The 12,550-nt window shown below is 43.5% G+C and overlaps 1 protein-coding gene across 1 annotated transcript in view; it reads right to left on the reverse strand.

The window, feature by feature from the left end:
• ATRX (ATRX chromatin remodeler) overlaps window positions 1-12,550 on the reverse strand; it is a 536,186-nt gene that overhangs the window by 85,076 nt on the left and 438,560 nt on the right. Inside the window, exon 16 of the mRNA XM_085859788.1 lies at window positions 2,351-2,492. Coding sequence (XP_085715914.1) covers window positions 2,351-2,492 — 142 coding nt within the window. The remainder of the gene's footprint in view (window positions 1-2,350; window positions 2,493-12,550) is intronic.

Raw genomic sequence — 12,550 nt, forward strand, 5'->3', positions numbered from 1 at the left:
ACAAGAGAAAAACATCTTTCATGTTTATATAATCATTTTATACGTGTACGAGGGCATGTTGAAAAGTAATGCCTCCCATACTTTTCCTCCAAAACAGGAAAAGATATTCAAATGAAATAAAGACAAATACTAACATCAATCTTCATTCTACCATGGTGCATATTTATTTATCAACGTAATCACCAATGGACCACATTTTTGCCAACGTTCAAGTAGTTTTGCGATGTAGTCACGACAGAACTGTGCATCCTGCTGACTTAACTAGCGCTTCACAGTTGCCTCGACAAAATGGCCAGAATAAAAATGTTCTCCACGAAGGTGTTCCTGAGTCACCTTGACCAACCTAACAATGAGACATCGATATCGGAATCACGAAACATCGCACCAGGTGGCGGGAAGAACTAATGTGGGGACTGTGCTTCGTTTCATTCGAATATCTTCACCAGTTTCGGAGAAAAATGGGAGGCATTACTTTTCAACACGCCCTCATAGAATTTGAGACGTGTTTGTTTGTGTTGTGTCGTGGGGTTATGTTTGTTTGACATTTATGAATTTCGAAAGCGCTGGATGGAATGAGTTTAAAACTGATGGTTGTACCCACAGTATGCACGGGAAGGGTTCAGGCAGCAAAGAAAATTCATCGTCCCAGGGGTTTAGGGTAGGGTCGGAGGAAAGACCCTAATTCTATCTATGTAAATATGTATCGCATAGCAGCACCTGATGGAAACCGACATGATGAGTCAAAATAAAATACGCAAAAGACGTAAAAAAAAAAAAAGTGGGGGAAATCAACCTGTCCATAAGAACAGCTTCTTTACTAGTGAGATTAAGAGAAGGAAGGATTTGTTGGTTGGGGAAAAACACATGAACATGCAGGTTACAAAAAACTGGAGTAGGCAGACAGGATACGAGGTCGTAAATCAGACATTTATTAAATGAAGCAGGAAATCGTGGCTCAGAATGTGAGGTTTTAGTGGAAAAAGGCCACGAAAACCTTCAGTTGGGGAGAGGAGCTTTTTATTGGTCCCCTTTCCCCACTGATGTTGATTTTTAATGACTTTCTTCACAGAAACTTTATTGAGGGCCTTCAACCACCCCCCCCCACGCCTCAAACTCGAGATTTATCAAGGGCTTTTTTCCCTACGGAGCTTTTTGTTGGCTATAAGCTATATTGGAGAAAGTAACCCACTAAAAACACTTTAATGGGAGAAAGAGGAGACTAAAGAAGGCTTTTTGTGGGGAAAAGGGCCTACAGGAAAGCTAATGGGGGGGAAAAAATAGCACCTTCAAAATAATTAGGGGGGGCAAAGAGCACCCCCCAAAAAGCTTTAATTGAGAAAAAGGAGAATCCTAAAAAAAAAGATTTAGTTTAAAAACGTGTGGACATTTAAAAATTAGTCCAGCTTAAATTTTTCCCCTCTCAGATTGAAATTCATTGGTTGGAGACGCAGTTTCAGTGTAAACACACAGTGAGATACAACTGGCTGGTTTGAAAGGGCGAGGGTTTTCGAAGAAAGAGTAAACTGAAAAAGGCTTTGAGGGGGAGAGTTGTAAGATTGAGAGATACAAGAGCACCAAAGAAAATGAACTGCATGGATCGAGATAAGACAACGGTGAAAATAACAAGGTGATTTTAAGCTGTTGTAATGGGATTCCAGGAAGAACGAGGGAGCTGTATCAATTGAGGGACAAGGAAAAAAAAACGGTGTTAATTAAAGAGAACGTCACCACCGGTATCGATTGGGATGAAATGAAGGATAAAGGAAGAGTTAGGCAAGGATTTGTGGAAACGTATATCAAGATTGTCGTCGAACGTCGCTTGAAGAGCACCAAAGCAATATGATGACACAATATTTACACAAGAGTTTAATTTTTTTAAAAGGAAGCTTTTATGGAAGTAATATTCCAACATGGGAAGATGAGGGGAAAGAAAGAGAGAAGAGAATGACATGATGTGGATGTGGTTCAGGTGTCCACAGTATGTACGACTGCTTGCAGGGGTTGCGTAAATGATTTGAGTTTACAGTAAGTTGATGGACAGGGCAGACAGATGTCAGTACTTGTATATGAAAATTCACATGAACATAAAATGCAAATTAAAGGTGCAGATATTAAAAAACAACAAAACACAAAGGCAAAAAAAGGAAGAAATATGATGCACTGTATGTACGCATTACACTTCAAAGCTGGGGCAGTGAGGTGAACGGGCCTGAGAGGCCGAATGGCTGATGATGATCGTTGACCAGCAATTAGTCCTACAAACATATACGGCCCAATTTGTCTTTGACAGCGAAGTGCAAAATTGTACTCCGAAGGTGAGCCAGAAAGTCACGGCCAGAACGGTACTTACCATCTACCTGGTGAGGTTTCAACTTGCACACGAGGCTGTGATGCACTTGCACCAGCGCCTCTTTGGTTTCTGCATCCTCCTCCAAGACCAGCTTTGTGGTAATTGGGCAGGCAAGGGTTGCACTGTCATCGATTACAATCACCTGTATGGTGGGGGAGGGAAGGGGGAGTGTGGATGGGGGGTGGGGGGGCGGGGGGAGAAGAGAGAAGAGTGGAATGAAAAAAAAAGGAGGAAATTTGGTGAAATCATGAGAGGTTATAAACAAATATTTAAATTCTATTGATAGGATAATCAAGGGGAGGACAGAAGTCTGTCCCTGTGCCTCAATGGAAGCATGGCTTCATATGCTTTCGCTTATGCAGCACCAATAATCTGATGTTAAAAGGAAACTGCACTAAAATTTTCGATTTCTTAACTACTGTACGTCTAATTCGGCTTAACCATGTCTGATTAAACAACTCAAATTTCACTTTTTAAAAATGAAAACAAAGATGACCAACAATGTGATCATCAAATTTTTCACTTTTTTCGCTCAAAATGTTATTGTAAGGTAGAAGAGTGAAAAATGGCAACGCACCGATAGTGGGGCAAGACTTTGATACAACATGCAGGGGAACAAACGAACAGGAGGAAAGGAAACAGTAACCTGCAAGGAAGAGGGTTGGGTTTGGGGAAGGGTAAATTGTGGAAGAAAATATCAACGGGAGAGAGGGGAGAAGATAAGAGATAGTAATGTGCCACTAACCTGAAGCCATGGAAGGAAGGGTTTCCACAAAGCAAGTCTCAGGAAGGCAGTTCAACAAACCGGAGAAAAGAAAAACAAGAGAGTGGGGTGTGCTGGAGCCTGTGTTTTGGAAGTTCAGCTAAGATGGGGTCACTGAAAGAATGTGTGCATCCTCGAGGAGCTGGGTAGGGTCTGAGGGCTGAGAGAGCAGAGACAGCAAGACAAGAGGAGAGGCGGTTAAAAAAAAAAAGCCACCAACTTGCCTGTAATGTCAGAGAAACAAGCCTCGTTTCTGCTTCATTGCGGGAGATGCCAATTATATTTAGAGCTTTAGATTCTACGGACTCAAGGAGAGTCATATGGAACACGGGGGTGCTGGACTGAAGGGAAGAACAGTGCTGGCCCCAGATGAAAAGTGTTCATTAAAAATTATAGAATGATCCAGATCGGGATCTTCACCAAAATCGAATCAATTTTTCCTTGATTTGAAGAAGGGGGGCTTTGGGTGGATTAGCGGGGGTAAAAAAAAGATTGTGGTTTTGGATACGGGAAGATAAGAGATGGTAGTGCACAGCTGTTTTGAAGACCTGGAGGGAACAGTGAGATTGAAGAGAGTGTGGGAGTTTATTCCAAAGGTGGGTTAAAAAAAGAGGAATAAAAGTGACGGTGAGCAGTGATTCTTGATTTTGGTAGTTTTATGAGAAGGGGGTTGCTGGTGAACCTTGAGCGCCATGCGGAAATATGGGTGGTACATATCTCAGACAGAGCAGGGGGGGCGAGGCCGGAGAGGAGACGGTAGAAGACAGAAGGACCATCAACCTGCCTGCGGTGAGAGAGTGAGAGACCCAAAGGCAGAGACTCGTCGCAGGAGATACCAACCTCATCGGACCTGCTTTTTGCCGGAAGGGTAACGCAGGAATTAGACAGGAGGACTCTACCCAAATTAATCATCTCTGCCGGCATCCGTGGTTGCTTAGCAACCAGCCATTCTAAGGAGTTATCTGCAGCTCATTGGCTTCAGCGTCAAAGGCTGGGAAGCGGGTCCGAGAAACCCCTCAAGACCCGGCCGGCAAACCCCCAACAATACGTTAATGGAGACGGTCCTGATCTTGATCTTGTTTGAGAGTTTGGCCCTCCAGCCACTTCTGGGAGAGAAGAAGCAGCATATCCAAAGTTGCGTGACTGGGATGGAATAAAAAAAAAAAACGATGGAAAGAAATCAGGCTTTTTGATTCGAGGAAAGATGACATTTGCAGCAATGATGGGCTCCATCCTTTTCTTGCTGAAAGGATGCTTACTGGCATAGTAAAGATGACTTGCATTGGAAATAAATTTAATGGCTTGCAGTTGCTAATTCTAGCACAGAAATAGTGGTCTGCACAAGAGGATAAAAACAGAGCAAGATTAGAACGGCACTCGGTAGAGCGCATACATCTGCCTGGCTGAAAAGTTCACGTAGTGTATGCCACCAATAGGCCGGATCTGCATCCGGACCTGAACCAAAATCGAATCGGCTTGTTCTGGTCACCTAACCAACTCATTCACTAAGTTTTATCATAATCCATCCACAACTTTTTGAGATATTGTGCTGCATATCATTTTTGGCTCTATCTCTCAAGAGTGAAGAATGACCTAAAAATTATAGAATCCAGATCAAGATCCAGATCGGGATCTTCACAAAAATCGAATCAATTCGTCCTTGAAGTTTCATCCAAATTCATCAATAACGTTTTGTGATGTCCTGTTTATAGACAAACAAACAGGGGTGAATACATAACCTGCTTCCACCTTCAGTGGCGGAGGTAAAACTGCTTGGAGTTATCCGCCGTAAAGGATCACAAGGTGCTGACGTTTCAAGCTTTCCCATATCAACCACTTCACACTTCCCGTCTCCCTGCTTTTCTCCGACAATGGGTAAAAAGCCCGAAACGTCCGCACCTTGCGATCCTTTACGGCGGATAACTCCAACCATTTTATTCTTACTGGCTTGGATTTTAGGATGTTTTTTTTTTTAACTTTTTTGTGAATAGGAGTGAAGTTAGCTGTTTCTAAAGTAGATGGGAGGTGGCCAATCATGACAGACATTTTGGAGAGAGCAGATAGAGTGGAAGCAAGGGCAGTAGAGCTGGATTTAAGAACACAGGCACTCATGATGCCATCGAGGTGAGTCTCCGATCTAGTGTAGGCTGGAAAGACCTTTCCCTTCTGTCTTGAATGAGACAGCAGACAAAGCACGTCACAGTCACAGTGGGAGTTCAAACATTCTGCTTTGTCTCGAGTAGTCTGCAGTGGGGGCATGGAAGGACAACATGCCTGAGCAGGACTTTGAGGAAGTAAAGTGGTTATTTCCTCCGCCACGAAAGGTGGAGAGAGGTTATGTTTTCACCCGTCTGTCTGTCTGTGAGAAGGATATCTCAAAACGTTGTGGACGGATTCGGACAAAACTTGGTGGACAGGTTGGGTATGTGACAATGACCAATTGATTCGATGTTGGTGAAGATCTGAATCGATATACTGGAATTTTAAAATAAAGTGATTCTTCACCATTGAGAGATGGAGCTAAAAACAATACAATACATAGCATGATATTTCAAAAAGTCATGGACGGATTATGACAAAACTTGGTGGATGAGTTGGTTGGGTGACAAAAACTAGAAGATTAGATTTTGGTTCAGGTCTCGATTCAGATACGGCCTTTCAGCAGGATACAAAACATAAACTGTTCAGCCTGGCGCAGGTATATGCGCTCTACCGAGCACCGTTCTTGATATTCTTGATTGATCAGTTGAATTCCACCTTGATATGAACAAAGATGATATTCTCCATCGTGCCTAAAGGATATCATCTTTTTGTTGCAAATCTTACGGAACATGACCCGAAGTTGCGCTGATTCGGGTTAGCTTTCCGTGTTGGGAAAGCAAGCTGCCTCACTGGAACTTTCTCACGACAGGATTCCGTGTTCCAGGGCTGACAGAATGGATAGAATAGCCGCAGACAAGACGGGATAAACCGGTGAATGGGAGATAATGCTTTTGCGAAAATATTCCCAGGCAGGATCAATATCGGATGCTCTGGAGATGGCAGCCCAATCTTTCTGAGAGAGGGCAGATTGCAATCCCTGCCAGTTGGCCCCAGCTGAGTATACGAAAGACTTTTCAAAAATGGTACGTGCTGTTTCCTTGTCTGATGCTCAACATTTATAAAAGGATAGAGCACGGATAAACAACCAAATGATGGAAATAACAACGCAGACTTTGGTGGGCAGAAAGGTCTCCTCCTGCGTCGAAGATCGTTGCAAGGCAACTCATGTTATTATAATAAATGTGAGACAGAGTTATCGTAGAAATTATGAGGAAATTCAGTTTGTTGCCTTTCCAACTCAATGGTGCATTTTTGTTTTTCAATAACAATGTAAAATCAAAAATTGTACATGGAAAAGAAATGATTCTTCGATTTTGAACTTCGACTGTGGCTTCTCTTTAAAGAAGTGCTTACTACTTCTTTCTTTCTTTAATGGACACAATTATTCCCATGCTCATGTGGGGTTGGCTGGAGAAATTTTGGCCCAAGTCTTTCACGAACCAGCTGGCAAGGCCTGATGTTCGGCATGAATTTAGAATTTGTGCATTGTGCCGAAGTTGGATCTCAGGGGTGTTACTATCCCTTTTGCTAAACCTCCATATTAACTGTGATCCACCTTCATTTGTGGAAAAACAGGCTGCGGTGAACCGGTTGAAATGGGATAAAGCTCCAGGGATCTGTGGCATCCATGCCGAACTTCTCAAGGCTGGTTGAAACGCTGTACTTGTGTCATTGCATGCAGTTCTGTGCTCTGTTTGGAACACAGGCATCATCCCAACTTTTTGTCCCTCTCTGGAAAGGGAAGGGTGATCGCCAAGATTGCAACAACTACCGAGGGGTGGCGCTGCTCCCAGTGCCGGGCAAGGTCTTTGCTCGGATAATTCTTGATAGGGTTCGCCACCATCTGCTTGAGCCCAAGCACCTCGAGCAGTCAAGCTTTACACCAAAGAGGTCAATGATTGACCGCATCCTTGCTCTTCGGGTCCTCACCGAACGCAGACGAGAGTTTCGGCAGGGGCTGTTTGCAGCCTATGTTGATCTCTGTAAAGCGTTTGATTCAGTGAATTGAGATGCCCTCTGGAGGATTCTTGGTCTTCGTGGGGTGGCACCAAAACTGATCGATCTGATGTCTGAACTCTACTCTAGTGCTGAGAGTGCTGTGAGATGTGGTGATGCCATCTCTGACTTACCTCCAGTTGTTTCTGGAGTTCGTCAGGGGTGTGTACTGGCCCCCACACTTTTCAGCACTTGTATGGACTTGATTCTAGGGAGGATGCCGGAGAGATCAAGCTGCGGTGCATCGTTTGAGAATGTCAAGATCGTTGGCCTTGATTTCGGAGATGATGCAGTCATCTTTGCGGAGACTTTAGATATCCTTTTGGGGGCCATCCAGGTGCTGAATGAGGAGTCGGAGCCACTGGGAGTATGGGTTTCCTGGGTCAAAACTAAGATTCATACTTTCATTGACATCTTGGATGCTGCTATCTTGTCTGTACCTATTTGTGGTGAGGATGTTGAGGTCATGGAGAGATTCACTTACCTTGGCAGTCTCTTCATTTACCATGTCTCTACTGGCTGTGAGCCAGAGGTCAATAGACGTCTGTGTCAGGCCTGTGGAGTCATGGTTTCACGAGATCATGGGGTGTGGCACTGCCGGTACCTGTGCAGAATGGTAAAAGTCAAAGTCTTCAGGTCCTTGGTCCTTCCAGTCTTGCTCTGCGGATGTGAGACTTGGACTCTGACCAGATTTGGACTCTGAACAGAGACTCTTCGGATAATCCTTGGCTATCATTCGTCGGACTTTGTGTCCAACGAGCGGTTGCTGAGAGAGACTCAAGTGAGATTTGTCACCTGCAGAGCCCGTGAGTATCAGCTGTGGCTGTATTGACATGTGGCCGATTTTCTTGATGTTGATCCTGCTCACCAGTTTCTCTCAGTGAGGGAGCCTCATGAGTGAAGGAGGCTAATGGGCCGAGCGCGTGCCTCGTGGTTTCAGCAGGTTGATCATCATTTCAAGGAGATGGGGATAGGCGAGGCATCTACTTGGGTGGATGGCCAGACAGAGGCCCCTAGAGTACCGGCAGAAAGTGGATGCAGCGATGTGCTGCTCCGGTGCATGCTCCCATACCTGACCTGACCTGACCAGCAATGGCTTGCCGACTCTCCATGAAGGACATGATGGGATGTTTAACGTCCAACTGATATGGGCAGGCAGATGGAATGCCCAGTTTAGTGTCGTCCATCCAAGGGAAGGCACACACATGGGTGAATCACCTTGCCTGTAAACACACGGGATGACGGTTTTTAGCTGCGTCAGGATTCAAAACCCAGGATTGACGGCGAGTGTGCGTACTTCTATGGCTAGGCCATCCTACCAGCCCAAGCAAGTGCTGACTTAAAAACCCAAAATCAGATGTATGGATGAAATGTGAAGAAATATTTCAACATCACACCATAACAAAAAAACAAGCTCAATTAAATGCCACACGACAAAGGATCGGTATATTTTGTTCATCTGGTTTGCAGAAGGTTATGATTGACTGTTTGGATTCGTTTTTATTATATTATTAATAATTGCCATGTTCGATTCCAAGCATTTCAATTTCATGCACACAAACATTTGCCCCAATGGAAGGAGAGGGAGATGGGATGTGTAAATCCTTCCTTCCTCTGGCCAAATTGAGTGTGCAATTGTAAATGTCGAACATGACTGTCATGTTGCTCCTCGGATGGCGTGCAACTCGCATGGTACGAGACCCACGTGACCCCGTTCCTTCTGCATGCTGGTGTAATTAATTCTAACGGACAATTTGAGCCACATCACAGCATGGCACACAGATGTAAGATCAATATCAGAAATGCTAATTACAGATAAGACGAGAAGAGTCAAGTCACGGCCGGATTACATTACACACTGGTAGATAGCAAGTCGACTCTGGAAGGAAGACAAAGGAAAGTGTGATGCAGGTGCCTTATCTGATCCAAAATTAAATAATAAATACCGATTATAATGTACGTTTTCAAGCAGTGTACAGGAAGCAAATATTGTAAGTTATCTCACAGAAAGAACCGTTTTTTTTTGGATCAGAGGCGATGGGGATTTTAGGGTGGAGGAGGAGAGTGAGGGGAAGAAGGAGGATGGGGAAAGGGAGGGGGAGGAGGGGTGGAGGAGGAGGATGGTCATCTGTTTATTACAAACAGATTGGAAGTGAGGAATAAGGGTGATCAAAATTGAGAAAATAAAAATTGAGAAAGGAGAAATGGAAGTCAAGGAAGGAGAGGGGAGAAAAGAGAATGGAGCGGAAAGGGTGTTTTGGAGGGGTGGAGGAAAAGGGTAAAGTCGGTGAGGAATATATTGTCCGAGTAAAGTGAGGGAAGGGAAGAGGCATGCATGGCGTGTGCAGGAATGGATAATTTTGAACAGTCTCTCATGCGAACACAGAATTTGTTGTGGTTGTAGAAAATTAAAGCCGGAACCAATTTTCAGCCGCAAATCCACCTGCAGAAACGTTCACTTATTTTCACACACGTGAAATCATAACTTTAAAGATACTTGCTCACACGAGTGGCACGATTCACATCAGTACGTCGTAATGAGATGTTGAATATCAAACGCAAGCCTCGGTACAAAGGTCGGAGCATGCTACTTCAAAATGCTCAAACGTTAATTCGGAGAGATCGGTATCGTTACCTGTTTAATACAAAGCCGTGGATAGATTCGGTACATTTTGGACAATCATACGTTCGGTGCACAGAGGATGGAAACTGTGTCATTTGTAAATATCTATTTGAGAACGGGAGAAATTCTGCAGCAGCAACTTTACGCATGGACTTCACTACAAGTCGGAGGTGGTAGATTTGTTCTACGATGGTGGACAGCAACCGTGGCTTTGATGCGTAGACCACATATGGTGGTGAGTCCTGTTCACACAGGACTCACATTGCAGTAACACGGCAGAATCTTTATAATGCCCATTGACCTTATCACCTAAGCTCTTGATTAAAATGGTTGTGAGAACATCTCAGGAGAAGCACTGATGCAGGTACTTGTACATATTATTTAGGGTATTGCAGTGTTCATCGATTGGCTTTTCTAATGGTATGGCCACTGGGTCCATGTACGTTAAATGTTGAATCTCACAGTTCCTCAAAGCCAAGTTTGGTTTCAAAGTTGAGTTGAGTTTCAAAGTTAAGTTTTATCAAAGTCAGGTCAAAGCCACATCCATCGTGTTTTTACTCGAAAGCGCGGGAATATTGTGATTATCTCTGCCGTCCGTCCGTCCTTCTTACCCTGTAACTCCTCCTACATCGTGTGAAATAGGAACTTGAAACTTTGGGACATAGTAGATATATGTATGGGGAAGTGCACAACACTTTCGGATTTTTGATATGACCCCTAGAGGCCGGGCCAGAGGGCTTGGGGTCATGGGGGTCGATTTTTTAAAAATTTAAGTGCATTTACCATTGTACATGGTAAATTCTTTTATAAAGAACTTACTTATGTGGCCCCCATGAGTGACAAACAGTCACAGGTTTTACTGTATTTATCTAATTGATTATGAATAATTATTATAATTAATATTATACACAGTTCATTCCTATGATTAAATTGATGCACAGTTCTATATTGCTGGACAGTGTTAAATTAATGTTTCATGAAATGTTGACATCCTTGCAATGACTTCTGATTTAGTAAACATAGTAAGTCTTTGGTCATAAAGTACATCAAATAGAAAAGAATAGTCAATCCATTTTGCAAGATAAAATTTCACCGAGCGTTAATGGGACAAAGCAGTACGCGCGGGAATATGCGATGGTGTGCCATCGACAACGTAGTTCTAGTTATGTTGTATTTTTACCTCCTCCACCAAAGGTGGACGGAGGTTATGTATTCAATTCTGTTTATTAGTCTGTCTGTTTCTCTGCTAGTAGGATATCTCAAAAAGTGATGGAGGGACTCGGATGATATTTGGTGGACAGGTTGGGTGTGTGAGGACGATTAATTTATTAGATTTTCGTGAAGATCAGGATCTTATAATTTTTTTCAGTGATTCTTCACCATTGAGAGATTGGGCCAAAAACTATATAGAGCACAATATCTCAAAATGTTGTGAACGGGTTATGACAAAACTAGGTGGATGAGTTGGGTAAGTGACGAGAACAAGACGACTTGATTTGGGTTAAGGTCCGGATGCAGAATGGCCCGTCAGTGTGGTACAAAATGTAAACTGTTCATACAGAGTGCCTTTATAGTAGCCCCTGTGTTGCTGTTTGTGTTTTTGTCCAATTTTTCCATGTTAAACCGCACCTTGTTGTGTTGTATTGTAGAATTAGTGCCCTTGTGATTGCCCAGCCTACTCGCCCATGCCTCAGCGAGTTGGCGTGAAAATTGTCTCGCCATGCCTCTAGTTCCTCCCAGAGCCTGGACTTTGTACCACACACCCTCCCACCCACCAAAAAAATTAAAAAAAAACAGTAGTCCGTCGGTAGCACTGCTATTGCACACACTTTTTGGTTCATCATACTTTACTGTGCAAGGTCTCGTCCTGGCTACCCTGCTGAAGGTCTATTCGAGTTAATAGAAGTGACGTCTCCCCTATCAAGGAAATCCATATTTATGGACTCTTGAATCCCACGCCATGTGCCATCATAAATCCCCACACTTCCCAGCTAAAGCAAAGTTGAAAGAGAGCAAAAAGTTCCATCAGGAATGACCCACAAGTCCCCACCCTGAGGGCATGAACCGGCAGTCAAATGCCCAAAAAATCGTTACATATTTAATGCGTCCCCTAAAGCTGATCGCATATATAAAGTTTTATTTAAAAAAGTGTTTTAAAATGTGCCCGTAATTATATTTTTGGGGATTTGACCTTTTGATCCCGCCCCAGGGAACGGCCCCAAAAATGACACTGTTCTTGCACCTTCGTGCCGTGTGATGATCATTTCTACCATGATGGGTGAATTTCTGCCCAACCATTTAGGAGGAGAGAGTGACAGACAGACAGAGCCAATTACAATATCCCGCCTTTTTTCAAAAAGCGTGGGGATAAATATTCAAACTAGAAAGCATCCCAAAAATGCAAAGCCCATCCGCATCCGCTTTGTACTCATACTAAACTTGACAAAAACAACTAAAAAAACACACACACACACACACATTTCTTCATGTTCTGCATATTCACAAAATAGGTTTGTTGAAAATTTGATGACAAAATCTTAAATGGTAAAAAATTTATGGTCTGCACACAACACACAGTGAAGCTCAAATGGTAAATAAATAAAGAAACACGGAAGCGATTACAAAACCTGACTTAACGAGCGGCTGCCGGGTTAATAGGGCCGAAAGTCCCCCGCCCCTCCCGACAAGGTCTGAGACAGGGGACATTAAAATGAGC

Source organism: Eptatretus burgeri, chromosome 16, assembly GCF_056783735.1.
Source record: "Eptatretus burgeri isolate ZD-2024b chromosome 16, Ebu_testis_v1, whole genome shotgun sequence".
Classification (NCBI taxonomy): Eukaryota; Metazoa; Chordata; class Myxini; order Myxiniformes; family Myxinidae; genus Eptatretus; species Eptatretus burgeri.